General features: G+C 39.2%; 1 protein-coding gene across 1 annotated transcript; it reads right to left on the reverse strand.

Annotated features, from left to right (window-relative positions):
* LOC309417430 (putative N-acetylated-alpha-linked acidic dipeptidase) lies at positions 1–27,720 on the reverse strand (the record flags this gene model as incomplete). The annotated part of the gene is made up of 19 exons (XM_082014934.1): positions 27,277–27,720; positions 25,384–25,492; positions 22,408–22,594; positions 21,522–21,623; positions 18,992–19,117; positions 16,887–17,073; positions 15,369–15,462; positions 13,135–13,233; positions 11,951–12,036; positions 10,858–10,977; positions 9,377–9,459; positions 9,051–9,114; positions 8,430–8,497; positions 6,349–6,440; positions 5,420–5,510; positions 4,312–4,576; positions 3,002–3,083; positions 1,228–1,320; positions 1–190 (listed from the first exon to the last, which is right to left on the reverse strand). The coding sequence occupies exons 1-19, from the start codon at positions 27,392–27,394 to the stop codon at positions 1–3; spliced, it is 2,256 nt and encodes a 751-aa protein (XP_081871060.1). The 5' UTR covers positions 27,395–27,720.

The raw sequence follows: 27,720 nt of genomic DNA on the forward strand, positions 1-27,720 counted from the left end.
TTATGTAACTTCTTTAAGTGTTTCTGCTGCTGCCTGTACAGTGAAGGCTGCAATGGAAATCTGCCTCTCAACTTCTTTCCAGGCTTCATGTTGATCAGCTTTGTTTTTAATGTCAAACATGGCATCATAGATCCCTGGGAATGATTCTCCTGCATACTTGTTGTGGCTGCTTGGAGCAAAGATAACATGTCTGTAGGGAAGTTAAGGGAAAAAATAACAATATTCTGCATTAGGAAAATAAAGCATATTATTTTCTGAATAAAATTAATCTGTTTCTATACATCTGTTAAATTGTTGAAATTGAAGATGTAAATAAACAAGATTATTGCAGTGATAATGCCTATCATCCATGGAGCAAGTAAATAACATAAGCTAAATTATTCCATGTGAATTCCAGAACTTTATAACTGAGAAGACTTGAGATAAAATTGACTAAAGTATTTTCCTTTCCCTCGTTTTAGATGAAATGGAAAGACAAAAAAAAGCCAGCTTCTTTTCTCACAGACATCCACAACCTCCAACAGATACAGGCATGCTTTGAGGTAGGAAAGCCAGTGCTTTAACAAGATACTCTGCTCAACAGATTTTTAATCAGAAGCTATGAGGGGTACAAGGACTGTAGATCATAAGTTCCCTTTCTACAGTTACTCTTTAGTGGAACTTTTTAGTGGAAAGATTACTGTTCTGAATTAGGCAGATTGGTAGAAGGACCAAAAAGCTAGACTTGACTATTCTGCCTCTCAAACAAGATCTGCTTCTTGAACTGGATGACAGAACTACTGAATCCATTGCTATTGAAGTACTGCCCTCTACACTGTATTTGCTACCATTACTGTTTTTGCTACAATAAACCAAATTGTTGATATTTCAATTATACCCTACTTCACTTTCAAATAATAATAACTTCCTAAAGATCCTTTACCACTGAAATTACTTGAACTGAGTCCAGGGACAAACTTTTAGATCTGTTTAGAAGCCCACTGAAATCAATGGAAATGAGTTTACTGAACTGAGTAGGCTTCCAACAAGGCTCTTCCTCATTCTGTACAATGTATCTCACTGAAGTTTTCCCTCATGTTATTTTCCCTTTTCAATCTTATTTGTCCTGTTTAATCTACTTCTACCATGTTGAATAAAATCATTACAATTCCATTTAGAGACCTGTAAATCTTAAAGGAATTCTCATAGGGTACTCCATGCTGAAAGTGAAAAATAAGCCTTTCTTACCTATAGAATGGCCTGCCAGGTAATCCAAGAGGATCGATGAAAGCTCTCTCTAGAAACATGAGCTGATCATTTAGTGATCTAACAGCAATTAGGCTAAAAAGAAAATAAAAGAATATATTTAACTGTTAGTGTTTGGCTCACTCTCATCCCAAGCCCCAATGTACACAGCTCTGGATTTATGAAGGACATTAGATCCAAAATGATGAACTTGAAGCGTAGCCCACAGAAGACAGCCCATGTCAGCTAACCTGCACAACAGAATTATGCAGATCTGTACTGTGAGGAAGTCTGGTTCATAACCTGAAAAGTCTCTTACAGCTGCTTTTAAAGGTCAAGGAATAGTGTTAAAGAAGACAGACTTTCAGGTATTTTCTCTCATGTTGCATCTTATTCCTGTATCTCCTCTTCATTAGGAGGCTTAGGCAGACAATTCTTTTCTTTGGTACCACAGATTTCTGAAGACACTCTTTTCCACAAAGCCAGCCAGCAGCAAATTACTTCAATAATATCACATTTATTTTTACGTAAAACCACAACATCTGAGAAACAGGAACCTTGTGATGTTAGAATCATCTATTGAATCATCCAAGAATTATGTTTTTCTGATGGCAGATTGTAAATTCCCTAGAGCAGAGACCATCTGTGTCTTGTGTGCTTTGAATAGCTCTGAGCATACTACTGATGCTTAACAATTAAAAGAACTGTGAAGAAGATTATACTGAATATATGTGGGTTTGGTAGTTTACATCCAAAGTAACCTACTGTAGTGCTTCAAAGGCACTCACCAAGAAAAAATGGTAAAATTTATGTCACTGTAAACCTGGAGTAACTCTACTACCGTCAATGAAATTGTTTCATGTTTACATTAGTGTAAAATGGAAACTGAAATTGATTCCTTGAATTAAAGCTTAGATTTAGGCCATCCATCAATGGAACCATTCTGAAAATGTCACATACATGTCGTATGTCATAAATGTCATGTTTTACGTAAGAAATTATTAACTCATTTATCTTGAAAGTTGCTGCCATTAAAAAGATGGCTTTTTTTCTCACTTAGTCTTCTGTAAGGGTAAGCATATGGCTAAATTAGATTCTTCCCAAGAAATGTAACTTACACATATGTATATGTAAAAGGAAGTTTAGTTTCTCATTCTGGGCATGGCCTCCAAAGAATAAATGAAGAATTAAGACAAGTGCAAATTAGGCCTTTTGGCACAGGTGGTGCATAGAATTTGGGGAAAGCTCACCAAAAAGCTTGCAACAGCTACAATCATGGTATAGATTTTTATTTTTTTCATTAAGTGGTACCAGTATCTTGAAAACTAGCATGCTGGCAAAGAAAGACCACAAGAAAACATTTATTCTTTAATTATAATTCAGTAACAAAATCTTAGGATGTGTCTCTACTTGGAGGGAGTTACACACCTGAGCTGGCTCTGCTCATGCTAACCAGCATTCTAGTCACATCCATGTATCATCCTGGCACAGCTCCTCAACTAAAACCTGTCAAGAATTGACACTAATAAGCTTGGACACTTTTCAAAGCTAACATGGCTAGATTCCCAGGCTCTGCAGTGTCTCTGGTGTCCACTAATTCAACATTTCTATACTTTGTTTCCTAGAGTAACCAAGAAACCATAAGGACTTACAATGAAACAAATGACTGACAGTCATTTGTCATTCAGAGGACTAAATGCAAGTAAAGACTATACACTCTGAGCCCAGAGGACTACATGGAGTATTTGACTGAAAGAAAAGAAAGAGTTAAACTTACTTATTGATATCTATTTGTTCCAGTCTCTCATGAAAGCTAGCAGCAACTTCTGTAAAATTCTTCACAGCTGAAAAGAGAGCATCTGGAGGGAGCAGGAAGGAAGAATTTAACGTCAAATTCTGAAGGAATCATTTAACAAAGCAAATTCTTCAAATTAAAGCTTTATCTTTCACTGTGATCATGACCTGTCAATTCTCACTGAATAAAAATCAGATGACCCCATATTCCTACATTAAAAACTATGTAATTCTGTGTGAAAACTTGCCTAGGAGACCATAGAAGTCAGTATGTTTGTGAATATTAATTATTGTTTGCTCCTTGAAGAAGGTACAGAGACACCAAAAACTAAAACATGGAATGCCAGAACCAGACTATTCAGGTAGGTCTGAGATTTTATAAATCCCAACAACCTATGTTTTATTGGTATGTCCCTCCACACATGCAGTTTTGAGAAAGACTGAGAGCATGTGTGTGTGTGTGCACATGTACCCAATATTGGTCATTAGCAGCCAAGTCCTAAACTGAGTAGTGTATAATGCTGCCAATAAAATAAGGTTTCTCAGGCAGAAGGCATATTGTGAATCCCTATAACATGAAATAAAATTTCACATGCTAGCACAAGATGCCTATTGTGGCACCGGGATGAACCATTCCTGCCTGGCCAAGGCCTGAGGCAAACTTCTCATGGTGCTTGCACTTGCCATCATATGCTCACAAGCTGAAACAAGAGAAATTCTGACTGGATATATGGAGACTATTTTTCACCCTGAGGACAGTCAAGCACTGTGGTCCAGAGAGGTTCTGTAGTCTCTGTCCTTGGAGGTTTTCAAGATAAAGCTCTGAGCAAGCTGGTATGACCTCAGAGCTGACCCTGCCTTGGGCAGGCTGACCTAGAGACCTCCTGACTCATCTTTTGAATCAGGTTCCTTCTATCCTCATACTTTGAATGAGGTTTCATCTAACATGTATTATCCTATGATCCTATGATCAGTGTTGGGCAGAGAATTATCTAGCACCATAAAGCTGCAAAGCAGTGTGATTTTTTTTTTTTAGGGACCAAGACACGAACTATGCACAGGTCAAAGAACATGCTACTGTAAGTGTTAGCTTTCCTTGGCAGTGGCACAGTCTCTACACAGGCACACTAGTGACAAAATACTCAAATTTCAAATTACTGGAGGTTGTGGCTCTTGTTTTATTTACTGTTCACACAGCACAAGGTAAATACCAGGTCATGACTTAAGACGTACATTAAGATAAGGCACTGCTAGCATTAACAGCAGAGAAGTGCGATGAAAGACTGTACGTACCAAAGGACACATTGTATGTTGCCAGTTCCTCTTCATGATTCCTTGACAAATTATAGATGATGTGAGCATAGTTGCTCACAGCTGATGCATAATCTCTACAGTCAAAAGGAAGCACAACGGAGTTGGCCAATTCAAACACCAGCCCTCCCCGTACCTGAGCTACCGTCAGATGGTTCTTGAAAGTGGGATCATAAAACCTCTCCACAATTTCATAGGTTTCATAGACACTGTGGTAAACTGGATAGCTGCTATATTTTTCTACATTCTGAAACAAATCAACCCAAAGAAAGTCATTATTCAGCTGTGGATACTTCAGCTTTGCTTGAAAACCTTTGCTGTGGGATTCAAGGCACTGTAAAGTTAAGTGTTTAGGTCACCCTAATCCTATGTGGCTGCTACAGACAGTCCGAGGAGCAGAACTGCTCGGCAGTGGCTCTCTTAGACATTAACCTATGATGAGAAGGACAGTCATTTGGAGATGCCTCTCTCCACTGACCATGTACAGAGCCTAAGCAAGGTAGCTAAGAAAAGACACATAATTTTTAATTGGCTAAATAAAGGCGAGATTGTCCTTCCTCTCTTTGCTTGGATCTCAACAGTCATTTCTGTTTGTGACTTTGGATATGCCTTTTCAGAGGAAAAGACCACCTTGAATAGATTGCTCCTTGAAGATTTCTCAGTTAGTCTTATCTCACAGTCTTCTCCAGTCAAACCCATGTTCTCCATAAAACATGCAGCATTTTGAATTCAAAGCTTCACAAATTATTATAAACCATTCAAACATCATCATAGGTCACTCATAAGTCTTCAACAACCACAGGTAATTCTGAGCACATCCATTTACCCTGAGTAAAGTTCCTTTTGTCTGACTGACACCAAGCTGACCATTACTATTTATTAAATATTTGTGTTGTAGTTTATTTTTAGTTTATTTATTAGTTTATTACTAGAACTCTGTAGCACACAGAGTTCTAGTAATAAACTAGGACTCCACCCTGACACACTCAAATTAACTACTCCAAGAAGCTGGCAGTCTAAATGCCTCAATTACAGGTGATATTATTCAGACAACTGCAGGGGAGACAAAATTATAAAGACACAGACTTACCCAGTTTTTACTGTAACGTGCTCTGCCTGAAGCGATGCCAAGACGTTGAAAAAAGACTTCAAAGTCATTGCCAGAACCCAGTTTATTTATTCTTTTAACAAGAAAGAGGAAAATGCCTTGAGTGACAATAATTTTAGTTTCCTTCCAAGTACTGTTCAGTTATTTGTTCTGCAGTCGCAGTCACTACACAGTCCTTCGCTACTATGCTCTTCCTGTCAATATATCATGAATTGCCTGTGGCCCCTACATTACATGCAGCTCACCAATTGTGTTCTCAGAGGAGCAGAGTCATCATTCTCAGGGTCATAGAAATCAAACTCTGAAGAGGAGAATTTAACTCACTGTCTAATCATTGAGAAGACCCAGTGACCTTCCTCCTATCTTCCAGTATCCCAAGTTCTCAACTCAGAGAAATCACAACAGTTGCAGCATGGCTCCATGGAATAGTATCAGTCTTTGAGATTCTATAGAGAAACCCTGGTAAATTTGAAGGAGAATGTTGTAAAAACCTGCCTGGTGTGCTCCCCAGCCACCCAAACTCAGAGGCCTTTGCGGGATAGATCTTTTCCAACCTTAAAGATTCTATGATTCTATGACTGGAAGCAAGTACAAGGGAAAGCTGCTGTTAGCATCTTGTGTGCCTGCCGCTGGTTTGCGCATACCACCCTTATTTGTTTAAATCTCTGTAAACTACACGAACACTTTACCTTTCATATATAAATCCTCCTGTTCGTGTTACAAAGGCAAACCCACAAAACTGTTGTACAATAGCGTATCAGCTGCTATCAATGTAACTCTGAAATTTATACCAGGTGAGAATCACCATTTCTTTTAGGTGTTCAGTTTTTCAAGTGGATATTTCTTTAAAATCCACACTCTGCAAGTTATAATAACTTCTGGTATATAATTTATTTTCTTTTGTCACTGACCTGGGGACCTCTTTATATTCTCTTGATGGATTTTTTTTATACCAGCTCTCATAAAGAGATTTTCCTTCAAACCCCTCATCAGGACTTGGTATCTAGAAAAAGTATATTGTAAAAAATGACAAAGGGTACAATTTTAAATGTTACCAAGCAACAAATCTACAGCCTGTCATCAGGTAACCTGGCTTAGGGTAATGAATACGTCACAGTCTTAAGCCCCTCCACTTTTCTGCATTTCCGTTCTAGCATTTCAAATGCATAGCATTTTCCAGAGGAATAGTTTATTTGCTAAAAATAGGTACTTTTAGATGGAAGAGAACACAGGGAAAGGAAAACATTTCAAGTAAATATTTACATTTTGATACTCTTTATGAGATTTTCAGCCATTTAATTTAAACACAAAAATCCCTCACAAAACCAAAACTTTTTGTTTCACTTCATCAGGAAATTTCAATTTTGTCTTGGCTTAATTCAAAACTGTTTCTACCTTGTTTTAGTTCACAAAAATTATTTTCATGGATGCAGCAGTAACCTTAGAAGGGCAAAGTGTACAGTGCTTGGTGCTTATGTCATCATAGCTGCTACAGAAGTATATAAATCATGATCATCCTAAAGTTCATTTTTATCACTCTTTTCAGACTACCGACTGAGCAGGTTAAACACTGTAGGTATTTTTTCTTCTTTCCTTTTTGTTGAGAGGCATATGAGGTTTTAATATCTTTAATTAATTCAAGATTATTGCTATCTATTTTATTATTAATATCTATATCTACTATTTAAAATTACTGCACAATAGAAATCAAAATAAAACTAATATATTTGCTTTTTGGTCATGAAGTTAATTGTTCATAGAACAACGTTAACACTTTTTTGCCACAGATTAACTTGGGATGGGAACACATAGGACCTGCTTCCCGATCAGCATTCTCTTCAGACATCAGCTGCCAACGAGCTGCAGTTACATGCGTTCATCAGCCTTTGCTGCTGCTTCCCAGCTCAAGGAGGGGTTACCCAACCATGTCTACTGGTATTTAGGTCAACACTTTAATGATGGCTCTTTGTGTCCAAATGAAGGCTCTGCTGAGCCGATTTTCTGACCATTCTGAATACCTGCCCTTAGCACAGGTTGCCATGGGAACTGCAGGTGATCAGCTCTTCTGCAGTTCAGGACAGAAATATCTTTATTTGGGCACCTAATTTTAACAGAGTTAAGTTTTATTTGTTGTTTTTCAATTGCCAGAAAAGGATTATACTGAATTTCTACATTTCCTTTACTTTTGTACCAGTCTAATGGTACTCTCTCTTCCAAGAGACAACAAATTACCAACCCTGGAAGAGACAGATATAGTAATTTCATAGAATATATACAGTAGCTAAATGTACATTACATATATGTATATAAAACGCACACACAGAATACTAATTAAATGTTCATGCTTTAATACAGATGAACAGAAAAAAAACCCAGAAATAAAAAGTCCTTAGTGACAGCCTCTAAGACCTACTCTCAAAGCAAGGAACATCTTACATCTAAGATGCTGAGGCTATTTGCTGAGAAAGGGTCCTACCTTATAATTTTTTGTGCCACACAAACATGTGTGAGAGCATCACGGTCAGAGCCAATGAATATCTAACAGGATACACTGAAGCTGAGCACATTGACCAAACCTGTCACATCCTGCTACAAACAACACTTTGGCAAGTCTAACTTCTTCTCCTGCCTAAAGGGAGTCAGTCTCCCATTACCATGGGCACCACAGTAGTTGGGCTGGACAGCCAAGTCTGTGCTTAGTTCTGTCCTCTGGCTCATGGCATTTTTTCATTCTCCTGTTCTTAGAAGGACTACGCTCACAGAAGGAGTGGTAAAATCCATAAATCCTATGGATAAATAGCTAATAATTTAAAGATATAAGCTTGAAATCCCTTTGCTACTCCTGGGAAAAAACTCCAGTAACTTAGCTATTGTCTTAAAGGGGTACTGCAGTTAGAAAAGAAAGAAACATCTAACACCATATTTTATACACAGAGCCCCACCCAGTAAGTGAGCACTGAACATGTTGGCTAAAAAGTTCAAGCAGTATTACCTCTTTAGTCAGACTGTACACTAGTCTGTACATCAGTGGTGTGCAATCCACTCGTAGCGTGTAGTTTCCTAAAAAGCAGGAAAAACTGTTTATCCAAAGAAGCAAGTTCTACTCAGCTGAAACCTCATGCCATTATTTGTTCATAAGAAAGGGACGAGAGAGCTACACTGTCTACAAGGAACAAGTTTCTTCCTGCAGAAGAGTTCTCCTCCTGTGATCTTGTCAGTGCATTTGTATTGGTTAGGATGAATTACAAACCAGCTTTTGAAGAAACTCTGAAGACCTTTTCTTAAGTCCCTATGTATATTACACAAGCTGTAAGAGGAGAAGATGACTCTACAGAGTTGCTATAGAACTGCTCACAGGGGCACAACACTTCTTGTCCCTTCCCATGACTTCCCAAATAGTGTAGCTACTGTAATGGACTTCTTCCCTGAAACAACAGGAGTATCTGAAGGATGCTTCATGAATCTGGGTCACGATTTGCCCCCATATCTACTCCCGAACCAATGCAACAATATTATCACGTTGAAGCTTTTACGGATCTCCAAGCCAAAATGCCTCCCAGTCACCTGTATATACCATCACTACTCCTGTGAAACACAAGTCAAAACTATGTACCTTCAATGGAGGAATCTGCATTGATGTAAGCCACTCCTCGTGCTTGCAATACTTTGGCATTTTCCTACGAGAAGGAAAAGAGGAAGAAAACGCTGATGAACTTTTTTTTTGGTGTGAACTGTTTTCCCATCCACAGAAGTAACAGCTGCTTCAGGGAAAGACATACACTGCAAGGAACCATATATTCTTTGTAGTTCAAAAGGAAACTTAAGAGTGTGTGTGTGTTTAAGAAAGAGAGGGAGGGAGGGAAGAAGTGTTGCTTTCTGGTATAGATTTCTCAAAGATCTGCCATTGTGAAAGTTTCTCTCTGAATACTATTGGTTTACCTCAGCCCACTCTGTCGATCCTAACAAGCCAAATTCCTCTGCATCCCAGCTTGCAAATATCACTGTTCTCCTGGGGCTCCATCCTGCCATAAAAGACCATGAAAACTGTATGAAAGACAGACTGCTTGTTACATGGTAACTAATGTGAAAACAAATGTCATTTTTTGGGGGCTCATAATTTACCCTTAGTTTAAGGAACTCTACCACCACCTTCTTCACTAATCTAATCTAATCTAATCTAATCTAATCTAATCTAATCTAATCATGGTTTGCTAATTTTGTAGCAGTATCACTTCTACTTCAATATTGTGCCAAATAATGTATTTCTTTTCTTCTCTCAGCTTTAATTGCAAGAAATTTTTCAAAAATGTGAAACTCTGAACAAGGAAAAAAAAAGTGCTTGTACACAAATCCTTGAAAGGAAGCTTTTCTACTCTTTTTGCTCTGTTCAATTCAGCACACGTATATCAGTGTCTACTTCGACAAAAAAGTGTTTGGCATGTTTTCGTATCTATTACTGAATTTCTTTGACCTGTCTCCCAAATGCCAGATTTAAAAACCTAAGGAATTCCCTGTAACTTTGACAGATCACCTTCAAAAGAAAGATCTTTCACTTGAAGTTCTGCATTCAATTTAAAGCCAGGCCAAATGGAACAGGCTCTATTGCCCTGCCTCTGTATCTTTGCCCAAAGTTTTCTTTGAGGCTACTGGAACCTTTCCTTCTTTTGCTCCCTTTCTTTTTTACCTTTTTTTTTTCCCCCCAGCTTGCATTCCAAAGACAGTTTCCCCTGATACTGAATAACGGGGAGGGCATGGAAAGAAAACTAAATGTCAATAGGTTTTAAGTGTAATAGGTAGGCAAAGAAAGCTCCTCTAGCACAGTATTTGAGTTATGTCAGAGCTTCTTTCCATGGGGTGGCAGATAGGGAGACAGCATTTGCTCTGACAGCAGCAGAAAATTGGTACAGTTGGCATTTGTTCCTATTCTACTGTAACTAGGCGTGAGGTATTTTTAACCATTACCTCCTACTATGTTTGCACAGCTCATTCTCTGCATTACACAGACATGCTTTATGTATTCTTGGGTCTGTCTCCAAACTACAGCGAAGTGCTGAGAAGGTTCTTGATGCTGCTCTGATGAAGCCTTGATCAGTCCACCACTATACCAATTTTACAGGACCACTGAAACATCCAGTCTGACCAGCCTCAAATACACACTAATCAATTGTACTCAAATGTCATATTTATTTTAGTATGCCCCATTTTGTGTTTGTTTTCCTTTAGGTGTACTTTCTCTTGAGCAGAAGTACCTCACATATACCAAGGTTGTAACTGGAACTAATTACCAGTTGCAGAGCAGCATGCTTATTCAAGAGATCAGTGAGATATATGTGTTTAAGCATATGCTTAAATCCCAGAGAAATCAATGGGCACTGCTGAGAGCAGTGATTTTGGTGTGCTTTATTCTTTCATCACATTACCTTTCCTTTTCAGTTTTCCAAAGCTCCTCACAATCTCATGAACCACAGCTGCCCCACTCTGAGGATCAATGCCACCAAATACCCAAGAGTCACGGTGGCCTCCCAGGATGACATATCTGTCTAGAGAAAGTAATCATGGAGGTTTACTTAGAAAAACTTTTTTCCTGCCATAGAGCTGTTAATTGGAAGTAATATCTGATTTTTCATGTAGATGTCAGGCAGCAAAGCTTTGTTTATAATATACAGGACAGAAAGGCAAAAGACATTTTAAATCTCCAAAGACATGTTTCTGCATTTTCAGCCAGTGCTAAAGAATTTGTCAAACACAATAACTTGATCCCATAAGACTTAAACCTCCTAAATTCCATAATGTTACTTCTATTACTAGAAATAGCACAGCTTTCCTCTGGATAGAAGCATCTTTCCATATTTACAATAGTATGTTTCATGATAAAGCTGATCTACTAATTTTATTTGTACAGCATGCCAACTCACAACATTAAGGTGTGCTGAATGCAGTATTTCTCTGCATATGTATACAGTTGATCATAAAAGGGCTTGTCCAAATCATACAGAGATGTAATTAATAAGACCAAAGTCAGGCTAAACCTCTGTGCTACTATAGTATGGTTAACAGTTAACAGGGAAGTGCTGCAGTTACAAGTTAAATGATGTTATCATGATCCTAGGGGTGTCTATATGTCTGGGTTTTTAGAGTGTAAAATCACACTGGTTACAAGAGACTGTAAGACAGCTAAAAAGTCAATAGTGGTGGATATGATGTCTTCAGATGGAATCCATTCCCATGTTAGTAGGGAAGAATATCCACTTAAGAAGATTCTTTCCACTGCAAGGTTACTTGCCTGAAGACAAGTATTTCTGTCTTGGTTATGACGTCCCCTTGAAAATCAGCATTTACAGTGAAAGTGCTGACGTACCCATATGAAAGCTGATGCAATAAATGTTTCAACACCAATGATCACATAGTGCAATATTTCAGAGAAAACTATATTCCTCATTTCCCCCTTGTAACTATGAAGCGCATGTAGAGGTCACTGCACGCTCACATTACACTGAAGACAAATGACTTTACCTGGTTCCACTGTGCCTCTGATGGTACCGATCACATTGTAAATCCTTGTTATTTCATTGTGGCTATGAATGTGCATTTTCACCTTTCTAGTGTATCGGGAAGAAAATCCAAAGAGAAAATCCACCAGATTAGACAATAAAACACCTTGACACCTTTCAAAAGCGTACAAGTATAAATTTTAAGGGAACTATTTCAGCCAAATTTACCCTCCATGAAACCAAAATAAATCTGAAAAGACGTCACTGTATTTTTTCTGGATTTATACCTGTGCAATTGAGAACAGCATTTAGCCCTTGAAAGCTACACACTGTTATTGACGTCAGTCAGATTTATATGGATAACAGGCTCAGAACTCCAAATTCAAAGATTTTTTTTTTTATTTGCTAGCAGATAGCTTTTAAATTTGGAAGAGTGAAAGAAATATTTAAACCATCTAACGTTAAAAAGGTAAATAGTTCTGATCACCTAGAGGTTGGTGCAAATAAGAAATTACTCCAGCACAGTCAATACTGATGTGTCAGCTCAGGAAGCAGAAAATCAGACAACCTGAGTTGCATCAAGAAACTTTGTTTATCTACAACTCAGCTGGAGGTACAACAACTCATCCTGAAGGGTTGCCTGTATATTTTTCAGAAAGAATTTTTCATGTGCTATGACTAAGACATAGGGAAAAGGTCAAACGGTTCATAAGATGTCAGTACAATAGCTCAGCCAATATTGAAACACCTGGACTCTACTCCTAAACTATAATTACTAAATCAGTTTAAAAACAATCTGAATCAATAAAAATGACATTGTAGTTAAAGCTTCTTTTCTGGAAAACGCGACTTGTAGGTTAATTTGTTTTGTATGAGGGAGGCAATAGGTAAGACTAGAAGCTGGACCCACATGAATTTAAAACACACAAATTCAATTCTCAAAAATAACCAGTCTCATCAAATAGTTAGTCAAAGGCTAAATGCTTTTCAGATGAAACAGGTTCAAGACTAGCTGGAAACTAAAGCAATTCAGTCATACCCAAGACGTAGATCTACTGAAGCTTTGCACTGAGCACATTTTAGCCCAGGAAATGGTCATGATCAAAGGAATGATGCAAATAACACCAACCACTCTACCTTTGGACAAATTCTATTGCTCTATCTGTTTTTGTCTGATCCCGAGCATGCTTTTGTTACAAAACTGACCTTGTAGAATAATTTGTTGTGAAACCAGGACCAACATTGTAAGATATATTCAAATCTCCTTTCCAGTTACTACGCGGTGGTGCATATCCTCCCATATTGCTATTATGAAAAAAATAATCACCATTATTAGTTGCAGACATCTTACAATAGCACCAAACACAAATAAAGAACCAGGAACCACACTTTGTTAGGTCCCATGCACACACAGACCACAGTGATGGTCTTTGTCTTAGAAAGTTTATACTACAAGCTTCCACAGGAGAATAATCTGTCTTTTTAGCTACAGTAATACTAGTAAATTAATACAGATGAATAGTCCCGGGCATTGAGATCAGCTTGGAACGGCCTACAGCTACCCTGGAAAACAGTGTTGGTTCCCAAAGGTTTTGCAAACTGCCTCTTGTAAATGGTCCCTGGAACCTTCTACTGCCTTGAACTGCATTTGCATTTGAATTAGCAGAGAGTAACTCAGACCATTCTAACCATTTAACAGCATAGGCAGTTGTCTTCCAGTGCCTGTCCCTGGACGCTGTTTAATCTGGTAGCATAGATGGAGTTCACGTGTTTCAAAGATGTCTGAAATTGGAGAAACATGATCACTCCAAGTCACCTTTTCTTGTTCCGTTGTCAGAGGTGAGATGTTTTTTCTCAGTTAACACAACTGGAAATGCAGCAATTCAGTGGATCACAATCACCCTTACCTATTCTAAAGGATTTATATTTTTGACATGAACTTCCGAGAAACAAAAAAAATATTAAGAAGTATGCAGAATGTTCTGGGTTTTATTAGGAAAAATATATTTATTGTAAATGAAAGCTTGTCCTTTACTGTAAATGCATACTTCAGTCAAGCTTTATTCCACAGAACGCCTCAGCATGTCCTCAAGTCTTCAGTATATTTTTTATATAAAAACATGATAGCAGGAATAACTAGAACTTATGACTTCTCAAGACAAAAGTGAAACAGGGACACAGTATTTTTAGAGCATTTAGATTTCATTCATAATTATTGAAACCAAGTTCTAAAGTTATTTACAACTTCCTGAAGAGAAATATCTAGCTATATCATATTTATACATATTAATCTGCTCTGCCACTACAAGTTGGCAGTGGAAAAGAGAGGTTTTTTAACCTATACCTTTATCATTATGAGCAGTTATCCTCATAACAGTGATAACTGTAAAGTTTTAAAGAAACAAGAGTTTGGAGATATATTAGTCCATAAAAGTTTGGGAGGAAATAGGAAAAACACTAGATCATGGCTATTGAACATCAGGTATGCAAAGACACCAAAGACAGTAAAATTCTGCCTCATATAAAAATAAATAGCTTCTTCAGAGAAAACTTGCATAGAGAACCAAAATAGATTTTTTTTTTACTCAATATTCAGAGGCATCAGACAGAGCAGAATGATTGCTCATGTGGTTTAGATGTAAAATTCCTATACAAATATGCACCCAAGATTATGGTCACTTATTGCCCTAAACACTTATCCCTGGTTCTGTTTCCAGCCCTGGTATATCCCGCTCTGTATCTCTGCAGCTGATACAGATGATCACTGCTACATTTTTAGGGGAATGATGCACTTGCCAACCCAATTACATCTTAGTTTTTTCAGAGAACTTACTTCCTTTGTTAAGGTAATTATGAAAATTGATGCTGTCCTCTGGCAAGCTGGTAGCCTGTCTTCATGTCACTTGCACTGTTCGTACGCACAATTACTTACAACAGATGTCCACTGAATCCCCTACAATAGTCCAGTTTCCCCTGTCCTTATATTGGTTTGCTAGCATCATTTCATATTTATGCAACATAATCATAATACACCTGATGAGAGAGAGCACACACCTTCATTTAACAGAGGACAGTACAGATAGTGCCCCATCAAACACGCATGGCAAGTATTTCCATGAACAAATGAACAACCTCATTTGTGGTCTTTTTCACAAGACAGGTATCATGCCATCATCAAAAATTTTTGCCTTTATTCAAACTGAGAGTCACTTTATAACTTCAGTATACTTGACTGATCATGATGTATTACAAATGATCCCTTCCACATCACTCTGCAAATATCTGACGTGTAATAACAGAGAACATGTTGACAAACATACACTATTTCAACAGCTACAGTAGAAGCACAGTGCAAAAGTCTTTTCCCTTTCTTTTCAAATACTCTCATAACTTTCAAAAAACAGTCTGCTTAAAATTCCTCATGTCTCCCATACACTTACCGCAGTAATAACTCAGCATCATGATAGCCAATGGGATGAACTGGAATTTTTGGGAGACCTATACCACTGGCTTTGTCTAATCGGTAGGTGTATTCTGAAAGCAAAAGACAGGTATTTTCATATTTACAACTCCTAGAAGGAATCTGTACAGTACATAGCACAGTCCTAGCACTGGAGTCAGGGATAATCATTTCACTTTCCACATTTTTTCAGCAATTTCATTCTCCATGCTTTATCAACACGTTTTCAGAGAGACGCTAACAAAGGTTCTCCCATAGTATCTGCAGTCATGCATTTAGAGCTGGCTGGAAATTTTAAAATTATTAATTAATTTTTTATGTTGAAATGCTTTTAGGTAGAAATATTCCTCTGCATGGGAAAGAACTTCAGACTCAGATAAAGAACAAGAGCAAAGAGGGAGGCCCTAGTCTGATTCTTAGAATGTTCCGCTGGGAATTAAAAAAATTTTGCTAGTTGTTAAGAGATGCAGATAAAATCTTATACACTGGGCTACTGAATATGCTGTTTTGCTGTTTTCGTTATCAAAATGAAGTCTAAGTTTTGTTCTGACAAAGCTCAGATAATTTTTATAAATGAGAATCTTAATTTTCACAATGCAGACAAAATGTGATGTTTGCAAGCCAGCAGGTATGGAAAAGAATAGTTTCCTCCTCAAAACAACACCGGGACCCTTGCAGAGAGAAGCAGACAGGGATTCATCTATGAGATCACTGACTCTAGTATGAAGGAACCAGGAATCTTCTAATGGTCTGCTCCTGCCATGCTGCTGTTGTGAACGTGTACCCTCTTCCAGCTCAAGTGGTGCTGGCTGGAGGCAACTTTCCCCATCACGTAGGGACTAGTCTTCTTGAGGTGACTGCCTCTCTCAGATATGCTGGCTCAGGTGCTGGCATGAAAGGTTCTTAATGCATTTCAGTCAAAATGATCTGGGTTAGGTGCTAAATGAAACAGCTTAGGCAGAGCTTAAACAAGCAGCTGAGGAAGCATGCGGTGAAGGTGATGAATGGTTATCTTCTCAGGAGGCTCATCTGCAGCCAAGTAACATGAGTCTCAGCGTGAAAGATCTCAGCATTACCAGCAGGGGCTCTTGTAGAGGGAAAGCAGCCTAAATGCTGCAGAAAGGAGAACTGCAAAAGCAAAGAAACCTGTGAAGTGTGCAGGCTGGCTCCTTGCTGACTTACTGATGAGAAGCAGAAAGAAAAGGCTAGAGCTTCAGCTGTTGAATACTTGTGTCATGATCTCTGGGCTAACTTGGGTAATCTGTGAAGTTAAGCAGCCCAGCACTGCACTGTGTGACTCCCTTAATAATCCCTCACTTTCTCTCATGCACTATTTGCAGAAGTGGCCTACTGACATGAAGCCCAAAGCTGCCTCTTTTGAGCAACAGAAAGACCAAGAAAAAACATGTTTTGTTCCAAGGGAAAGAATATCCCCATTATCTTCCTCTTCCTTCCTGAAACCAGACCCTCAAAGCATCACTTCTCTAGTGTCACTCACCTTTTGCAGGATAACCTGGTGTCAAAGGATCCCCTGCCCCATTCAGATTTAATACATTTCCACGCTGGGCTCCTCCACCTGGAAGGTTCCAGCCATTTGGATAGGGATCTGCTTCTGGGGCGCAGTAGTCAGCAGGGTCAGAGTACAAAATAACTCCCTTGGCACCTGCCAATTCAGCATTCTTCACCTGCAAAGCACATCTCCAGTCCCTATCCAGTCCTTTATAGCTTGACACCAGAGTTCATGGCGCCAAATAAAGTATTATGAATTACAGTGATTATTCCTCAGGGCCTTTTACAGTGCTTGGGCTAAGTAAAGGGCCCATCACTCTCTCATATCATAAAATTTCCTGAAAATATATATGCAGATATCAGGTTACATATCAAAGTAAGAGATTTGCTGTTGCTTTGAATTTTAGTTAGGAGAAACTGCAGTAACATGGAAAACATCCTCCACAGTACTACTACATAACCCGAGTTTGTATTCTGTCATCCACATCAACACAATCAACTGATTATTGAAATGTACACATCATGGATGGAAGAAACTATCACATCGATGCAACCTTCTCTTTCAGTTAGTCATGTGTTAACCGTACTTACCTAAATGATCTCCTGAATGTATCTCAGGGTTCAGACTACACAGAAAGGTTATTACGTGAGAGCTTGAAACTGTCTTTGGCTGTGAACAAGACTAACTCCAAAGAATGTGTATCTTAGGCTTATTATGACAGAAGAGCGGACCTGCATGCTGTTTTGATTTAAAAAAGTGTTCTCATGTGACTTTATTATCATATAATTCTGGTTTGTAGAGAGTGAGAGAAAGAAAATATATGTGATTCTGACATCCCAATCCGTCCTGCTACTAGGTAAGACAGTGATGTATAGTGACTGAGTGACAACTAATCCTCAACAGTTTTAAGTTTGGGTATTTTCATTCAGAAATACCATAGCTTTTTTTTGGAAATACAGTACTTGCCTTCATCATCTATGCTATTCTTGCACACCATTAGAAAGTTGGAAAATGCCCGTACAGTTCTCCAGGTTTTATACAGGCTATCAAAGATCTTCAAATAAACAATCATTAGAAATACTACCATAAGAATGAACATGCCAACCCTTTGTGTCAACTAGGGCATACAATTTCCAAACCACAGGACAACTGCCCCTCTAGATATTAGTAAGTCTGAGGTGTTTGTATTTCATTTTAAGAAAAGATTCCTAGACAGCAATATCTTCTTCAAGTATTTTCCATTCAGATAGTATCTTTAAGAGTGGTAAACACTTTAGTGAAAATATTATCCGACCCAGAATATGAGTTACATGTCACTGTTCACAGGTGAAAATGGCATGTATGTAAACCAGTGAGTTAGCCACTTAAAAGCTCACAGAAGATTAGTCTACAGCATATAGTAAGAGTTGGCCTTCCAGTGAGAAGATTCAGTGTTTGATACGCTTAGGTAACTAAGAAATGCAAATTATAGCACTGTCCAAATTAGGGTTAAACTAATTTTTGTACAAGAGCCAAACACACTGAAAAATAGACTGTCTTCTTACATCCCTGTTGAGGAAGTAACTTGAGTGTATGCCTGAAGTATGCACACGATTATGTCCTTTCCTGTCTGCCCATGGAAATATGCGGAAATATGTAGTTTAAAAATATTTATGTGATAGGCACAATGAATAAACAAATACAGAATTTAAAATAACCTCCATCTAGTTACAGTCTCTGCCTGCTGTACAGAAACCATTATAAAGAAACACAATATAGGCATCTTAAAGCACAGTTGAACGAATAGGGAAGCAGTCTAGTTCAGAGCTGGAGTGTATTACCCAAGAATGTCAGTAATATTTTTGGAAAAATTTTTAGCATGCAAATGAATATAAAAATACATAGCATTTTCCAACTTATTTACTTTTATCCTATAGATGTATTACATCTATTAAATACATATTTTACAACTCCTACTGAAGAACCATGATCGAACACAGCTTTATTAAATACTCAGTTATGCTAAAATTTCCAGAAGACTTCAGGTAAGTGTTTCAGTCTCTTGAAATCAACTGAAGGACAGCACAAGTAACATTTTTATATAAAGGCATTACCTTATTTCCTCTGAAGATCTTCCCATACCTGGCAATAACAATCTTTCCTGTACAGTTAATTCCCATTTCACGTTCTAGCTTAAAGAAGTCCTCGGTGCGGCCATAATTCACATAGACTAACTCACCCTGATAGAAAGAGGTAAAATTTGAAACAAGAATTTCAATGAGCATGTCAAAAGAAGGATGTGATCTAGTAAAAGAATAAGCTGGGAACACTGAGCTCTGGGACTGGCTCTGGTATGAAGAGATCTTCAATTTAATTTCAAAAAGGTATATGCTTAAATCTCTTATAATGATGAAAATCGCTGACTAGGCATTCTGGTGGTCACATATAAGAGCATACAGCATGTCCTGATAAGGCTGTGATACAGTCATTTTGACTGTACTGATTTCATCAGTAATCTGCTCTAGTTGCAATTTCTTCTTAAATTAAGCAAAATTAACTCAGTTAGGAGAAATTAATGAAATAAAGGGCACTGTATTTATATAAGGTGAACAGTTTCACACCTAGTAAGATTGCGGTCCTCTCTGTTCACAGAATAATTCATAAATGCAAGGATTATTCTTAGGGAGGCTTTTCTGAAATTATGCAGTAATTTTCCCTCTCAGTAAATCCAAGTATAACTCTACTGAAGTCAAGACATTTCTTTTAGTCTATTTAGATTAAGCAAAATAGAAATTTGGTCCTCCATTTTAAAATAATTTATTTAGAATATCTTGTACAGAATACCGACATTTGTAAGCTATTACATTTTTATGACAAATACAAAAATGTTGATTTCAGTAGTTTGTCTTACCTAATTGAACATCTGTAACTATAACAATTAATAGCAACCCATTCATTAATTCTAATTAATTAATTAATTAGGCAGCCTTTTCCCTTCATTGAACTTGGTTGTTTATGCAGGAATTGTTAAAAAAATTAATAAGCAGAAAGAGAATCTATGACTGATGATTGCACCTGGCAAGTTCCAAATATCTCTGTCCACAGCTTAGTTCTGGTTTTTAACAGAATGGCTTTTAACATGAAATACATGAACATGGAGAACTTAGAAGAGCCCTGAACCCACTGAGTATTCCCACTGCTGAGCCATATACAGGCAGTACAGGTGCAGACAACTGCTCACGGGAGAATGTTATTGCTAACAACACTAGCTAGGTACCCAGAGCTTTTGTCAAAGTATTATAAGTAATATGAACATAAGCATCATATTTTGAAAAGACAATCTGTCTTTTATTTAGTGTTTTTTTCAGAAGCAATGTTCTTACATTTAATTAAAATAATTTTCTAAAGAAGGCAGCAGCAGCTTTTAAAACTTGTTTTTATTATTTCACATATTCCACCACTTACTATAGCTCTCCAGAAACAAAATAAAGCAGTGACGTTATTCTATCTGTCTTTCAGGATATTATGTTATGATACAAAGTCAGAATCCGTTAATTTTACCTTACATTATGTTCCAAAATTCTCACTGTAATTGTTGGAACACTCAAAACTGTCATATCCTACGGTACAGACTATCTGCCTGGTTCTCCAGCTTCCTTTGAGTATCTGAGGCAAATGCATACAGGATACCTTTTGTTTTCTGGACTTGCACAGCTTATTAACAAACTTCAGAAAGTACATGATTCTAAGACTGGGCTGTGTGAGTAAAAGCACTGTTAGGAGGTTTCAAAGTCAGATCCAACTTTAATGCAGGGATTGGACCAGATGACCTCCAGAGAGCCCTGCCAACCTACATTATTCTATGTATAGATGGGAACGGTACTGAGCGCCACAAAAACATTTTCTAACATTACAAAATATTAATTGAAACCACTAATGATCATAGGACAGAAAGCTCCTGTTACACAGGCCAGCTTTATTAAAGAAAGCCTGTCAGCTGGTGCTATCTGTACAAGAAGATAGAAAGAATTGGTGTTAAGCTCAGATCACAGCAACACTTTTACTGCTAGCAAAAGCCGTTTTCAAGCATACTGTATGCTGTGCAGTTATACCTATCAGTGTGAGCCTTGGGCAAGCAGCATTTTGAAAATTAGACTGTTCATTTGGCTACATAAATGTAACAAGTCCTATTTGTTCACTAAAATGGGGAACAATAGTGCATAGTCACAGAAATATTTGGAGGAGCTTATAGCAGCTAACAACATTCAAGATTTATTACCATATTTTTTAAGGAAAAGGTAAAAATAAAATCCAATTCTGATTTTATTTTACTGGAGAAAAAAAAAAAACATATAAGTATGATTGCTCAATTTGAACATTGCTCCATTGCAAAAATCCCAAGAACATCAGAGCTAGGACATCTTTACTACCGGTGACATGTCAGGCTTTGAACTAAAGCCTAACACCGAAGAATTTCACATTCTGTATAGCTCCATGCTATTCTGTGCTATGCCATGCTACACTACACTATGGTATTCCATCTTTTCTATTATTTCTATTTCTGCTTGTATTTCTACTTCTGTTCCTGCTTCTATTTCTGTTTCCATTTCTACTTCTATTTCTTTTACTATTCCGCTATGTTACCTCAGGCATTCCTTGGGCTGAAAATGCACTGTAGGGTGGCACCACATCTCTAACAGCCTCATATCCAGGAGGAGGAGGCTCAGATAACGATGTGTTGAAAATCTAGTAGAAAAGAAGAAAAGAAAAAAGTAAACCAGGCAATACGGAAAAGAAGTACTACCTGTTCAGGCACATTTCACATGCAGTTTAAAGGACTCTAGTTTTAGAACTCTAAATGAAGCGTGGCCAATACTTTAGCAAGCACTGGGCATCTTTTTCAGTAGGCAGGTTCAACGTGTGATCTTGCAAATCCCATCTCTACTCTTCACACAGAATCCTGCTGAAATGAACACAGGGACCCTTAAGGTGGTCTCAGTACAACAGGTAAGAGCAGGTTAGATCATAATGGTAAAAACCGCTTGCGTTCTGCTCATCCCTGGAGCTTCTACAAGCACTAGAGCTGCTCTGTAATGAACTGATGTTACTTGTGATGATACATCTCGAGGCCTAAACTCTAATCTTCAGGAAACTGAATTTAGCACAATCACCAGTACGGTATAATGAACCAATGCAGATAACGGTGCTGAGCACAGTTGCTTTCCTCTTTCTAAATAACAGAGTAATTTGAAAACTACTGAATTACATTAAGTAATTCTCTTAAATAATTCTCCTTTAATCCATACACATCGATATGCTATATGAATCAGACTAATTATTAGTATTCCTAGCACACACATTACAAAACAAAGATACAGAATATAAAAGCAAACTGGAATCCCTGATTTCTGTGTGCTTTACATCAGGCCCAACACCATTAACAGAGCAGAGGATAGCTTTCCCTCCCAGTCTTCCCAGGTGTATGAAGGTAATTTTGTTCTCTGGTTGCAAAAACTGGTGTTTTCTGTACCTCATTTCCATGCTCATCAATTATTGAGATGTAGTTGGGCTTAATGTCATCAGGGTAAGAGAGCAAGACATCGTAATGAACCAGTTGAACAGAATCCAGACCAAACTCCTTCCACTCAGCTTGGATTTGCTGTGCCAGATGCAGATTCTCCTTTGTTCCTGCTAGGTGAGGGAGCCGTGTAAAATTGCTAGAGAAAAAGAAGCAACAAGTCAGGATCAGGAGTTGCAGCTCATCATCAGAACACCTCTTAGCCTAGCTGGAAATAAACCCCCTAGAGATGATCAGATGTACCCACGCTAAATAAAGACCTAGACTTCTCTGCATCATGTTTTTCCCTTGTCTTATACGTAAGTTGAGGTTAAGGGTTTCAGTCTGTCCTGAGCTGTCACAGGTATCTGTATCTTCCTCACAGCCTAGCTTAGCAAGAACGGCATGATGACATCAGCTGTGGGTCTGTTGTCCTTGCGTTACTCCTTGTCTTCTGGGTGACCTTAGGCCAATCGCTCCTATGTGTAATGAGACTGACCTTCCATGTGAAGTGATAAAGAAATGGAGTAGAATTATTTTTTTGTACTCAATTTAGAAATGTGTGCAATTACTCTGATCCCTACATTTAATTAACTGCACATTCTCCTTGGATCCCACTATTTTAATTAATTTTGGCATAAATACCGATTTATCTAAAAGTTCCCTCTGAGTGTGTCTTGTTTGCAAATAAGAAAGAGCAAGTTCATAGTAGTTTACAAACAAGGAACAGAAAAACTCAACAGCTTGTGACTTATGAGAAAAAGTCATCCAGGTTGAATAACAGTGAAAGATACCATAGTGAACAACCCATTGTCTGGAAAAAAAATTTTTGAGACCACTGAGAAAGCCCAGTGATGAAGTGAGCTGAGGAAACGCCCATCTGAATGAGGTTGTCATCATGATGTCCTCATCCTGTCATATGACCAGGCCTTCAGCATGCCACAGCACCAGCTGATGTTAATGAAGGAAACTGGATCTTCCATAAGAACGGGGTATATTGTTAGGAAAAAAATTATTTCTTGAGTTCCAGTGAGAACAAAGCCATTAAACAAAGCACTTTGAAAGAACTATACGCTTCTGTTTTTGTATTGAATACTGCTAGATAAAACCATGTTCCTCTGATAATGTCAACATCTGGTACCAACAGTGTATTAAAAGTCCCTGTTACAGTGACAGTATCACTTTCTGGATGACATACTGAATCAAGGGCAGTTATGTGTTATTGTTAGAGTCAACAGCTGTTTTCTGTAGGAGTTAGGAATATTTAAGTCTTGTGTTTTCATTAAAATTTGACTTACGCAATAACATTCTCCTCTATTATATTCCCATTTAACTGAATGTTGTGTTTTTCTTCATTTCCTCTTCTTGTTGACTGCCTGTACTGGCAATTTTGAGTAGCGACTAAATATCTGCCATATTTCACCCCAGAACTGGCAGCATGACAGTAAATGAGGTACAACATTTCCTGTTGGCATAGAGACAGGGAGTTCAGACAGCACAAAGCAGTCCTCTTACAGAGCTGTTTAACAGCAGTTGACTTTGTAGGAGCCAAAACACTGGTTAAGACTGCAAAAAATCCTGTGTCTTCAGTTCTCAATGTTGATATAGTCCAGAACATGGCTGTTACGTAGTAAAGAGAACAGCTAACTTCCAGCTAATTTATTTGCAATAGTTTGTGGCAAGTGCACTTAAAATGAAATAAGTGGGATTGCCACAATCTTATAAACCAAAAATGTTTTTTTAGTGATTTATTTTTGTAGCAAGATACAATTAAATGCTATTTAATTGGGCTGGGAATTTAAGGTGAACCTGAATTTATTGATTACTCCTAAAATAACTGATAGTCTTTCTTTACACAGAAAGTAAATTTCTATCAATAAACTATGACTTCTGGTCTATTGCTGACTGGAATAAATACAGTTTTTAAGAAATATTACACTCTCCTAAGACAAAAACAATGTGTTTACAAGATCCTTAAAATAAACAAATAATAGTGCATCAGCTTCCTTGTAGTTAAAGCTTCTACGTTACAGAAATTAAGAAATTCATTACAGTAATTCAACTGTAACAGATTTTTTAAAAAAATCTTTATTGTCATCTTCCATTGTTTGAATTTTCAGGAACAAATGTTAGCAGCTTTCTTTCTATGATTTAATAAAAGAAATAACAGTACATTTAAAATCAACTGACTTAAGTACTAAAAGAGAGATAAAAAAATTATTGTGAAAAAAACATCGTCTTAAAAAAGACTCCAAAGCTTTAAGACTATTAGATTTGTTATGAGCAGTGTAATGTACCATCAGCCTGTACCTTCTCTGTCTGTTCTAGCTGTTCACTATGCAGAGGGAAAGAACTTGGAAACATACCTTTCTTCGTGAAAGTGAGTACAATGTCAGAATAGTCACAGATTAACACATAAATTTGGTCACAGCATGACAAAGTGTGAAGGGAGAGTAGCAATAAGGTATTAAGGCTTAAGCTGTAGGAAGAACTAAAGCCTTGAACACCGATATGATTTTCTTCTCTTTTATATTGATGTACTCCACTATTTTCCCTTTAAACTCTCCTGATTTAAGTTCATTCATACAGCCTAATTTGAAGTGAATGATTTTTCCACAAAAAACAATGTAAGATAAACATTGTTGTAGACTCAAAAAGGACACGTAAGAGAAATACTGAAGCTCTACATCATTGTACAAGCATCCACCAAAGACTGAGCTTGGCCAGTTTTTAAGTATTGAGATTACTGACAACTCCTCAACTGTTTCCAACACAAACAAGAATGAGAGGACCCAAGATGGACACTTTTGTCAATGAACTCACTGAGACACTTAGATAAAGCCTATGGCTGAGAACCTACACACCATCCTCTGTCTGGAGGCATCCTTGGGTTGGTTCCTGCTTGGATTTACTTTTTTTTTTTGAGTGATTAGTCTACACATAGCTTACTAAAGAAACTGCTTGATGTTTTCAGCTTTCATTTCAGCCATAAATGCTGCCTTCATCTCCTCATGAGAACTCACAGATGTCTTCTTTTCTGTAGGTTTTGCAAACCAGCCTGTACAACACATGAAAATACAACAGTAAAAACATATATTCCCATGACACACTCCATTTCTCTTAGGTATTATGACAAGATTTTCACCGTTTTTTACAACTGTTTTTATCTCAGCAGAGACAAGCAGCCACAACGTAATGCAGGCTGCACAGCAATGGCCGTGGCAGTCCCCGCCCATATTAAGAGAACTTATTTACCTAGGTAGATATTGAGGGGAACAAAATACTGTATTATATTTATTCATCACAGTTATTTTACTGTAGATGCTAAGGAGATTTATCTGTCTTCCTTTAGCACCAGAACATCATGCTGTCAGCCATGTTAGTTGTATCAGTCACCTCAGTAATAAGGCAGCAGCTTTACAAAAAAGCACAGAAACACAGACACCCTTTTTAAGGAACAGATGTCTTGCAACTCCTTTCTCACTCTCTTGTCTGTCTGGCTCTAATTCTGGAATCCTTCCCTTACTGTGCAGGCATTACCAGAGTAAGTGATGAGAGGAACACCTGGCTAGAAAAAAAGCGTTTCTGACATCTGTTTTTATTTTTAAGTCAGAGACTGGACATGTTCAGTGCAAATGCAGCAGCAGTTCCACGGGTGGTGCAAACGAGTGACCCGTTGGGGAGCAGAGCACGTAACAAGCTGGCGAGACACTGGTCACCAGCACAGCAAAAGGCTCCTTCCACATGGGAGAGTAATTCAGTCAGGGCTTCCCAACGGCAGGAACCCCAAGTACATACCGAAAAACATTCCCAAATGCAGAATCACAGAACCATTACGGTTGTAAAAGACCTTTAAGACCATCACGTCCAACCATCAACCCAACACCACCATGCCCACTAAACCATGTCCTAAAGCGCCACGTCCACACGTTTTTTGAACACTTCCAGGGATGTTGACACCACCACCTCCCTGGGCAGCCTGTTCCAATGCTTGATCACTCTCTCAGTAAAGACATTTTTCCTAATATCCAATCTAAACCTCCCCTGGCGCAACTTGAGGCCGTTTCCTCTCGTCCTATCACTAGTTACTTGGGAGAAGAGACCAACACCCACCTCACCACAACCCCCTTTCAGGGAGTTGTAGAGAGCGATGAGGTCTCCCCTCAGCCTCCTCTTCTCCAGACTAAAGTGGCTCTTTTTGTTTCCCTTCCTCCCCAAAACCGATCCTGGTCCATCTGTGAACCAAAAGGGAGGCAGGGAGGGGAAATCTCTTGTGGCAGCAACGCACAGGCCTGCCTGCTTGGGCCGAGGAGGAGGTGGGACATTAAATTAAAGACTATTTCACCCCCCTTGTCAGCGCTCCTCCAGCCCCATATTTATCCTCCTGCCTGTCTGGTTCAGGCTGGTACGGTTTCCAGGCAAGGCCGAGGCCCTCGTCTTCTGCCCCCTCCTCACAAACCCAGCACCTCTTCTCTTGCCCACAGCATAACTACTTTATTCAAAAAGAAATCGAAAAACATGCCGAAAAGACAGTCTCAGCAAAAGACCCCTTCTCCTGCGGAGGAGCCAGGACACCCCGGAGAGGCCGGTGACAGCACCGCCCGGCCCGACGGGTAGGAAGAGAGAGAGGTGTCGCCCGGCCCAGCACTTACTCACCTGGGGCACCCCGGCACAAAGCCCCCGGGGCTGGAAGCCCGCCCGCCCCGCCCCGCCCCGCCCCCTGACCCCGCCCCCTGACCCCGCCCTTCCTCCGGCCCGCTCCGAGCCACCTCCCGCGGCTGGAAGGGCCGGGGCTGGCCGGGGAAGTCCCCTCATCCGAAGGGAGGTTAGTCTGCACTGTACCGATGAGGAACCCGAGGAGGAAGAGCCCCGCCGCTGCCGCCAGGACGACAGCCCAGAAGCGGCCGCTGCCTGCCCTGGGGCCAGCCGATTCCGTGGCGGCGCCGAGCGACGTCCACATCGCTGCCGGCCCGCTCCCGCCGCTGCGCGCCGCCCCGGCAGCGCCCGCCCCGCCGGCCGAAGTCCCGCCGCGGCCCGGCCCGCCCCGGAGGCGGCAGGGGGCGGGCGGGCGCCGGCCGATGGTTGCGGCTCCCGCCGCCGCCCGGGCGCCGCACACGCCGACCCGGGGCTGCCCGTGAGGGCCGCGCTCTCCCACATCGCCCAGGGATAAGGCCCTCCCGCCATCACGCCCGGGTGAGACTGGAGATGGCGGAGTCCGCCCGGGTGCCGAAGCCGCTGCCAGGGGGGGGTTGTCGCTCTGTGGCTGAGGTCAGTCGTTCCAGACGT

The sequence above is a fragment of the Phaethon aethereus genome (assembly GCF_964289735.1).
Source record: "Phaethon aethereus genome assembly, chromosome: 1".
Lineage (NCBI taxonomy): Eukaryota > Metazoa > Chordata > Aves > Phaethontiformes > Phaethontidae > Phaethon > Phaethon aethereus.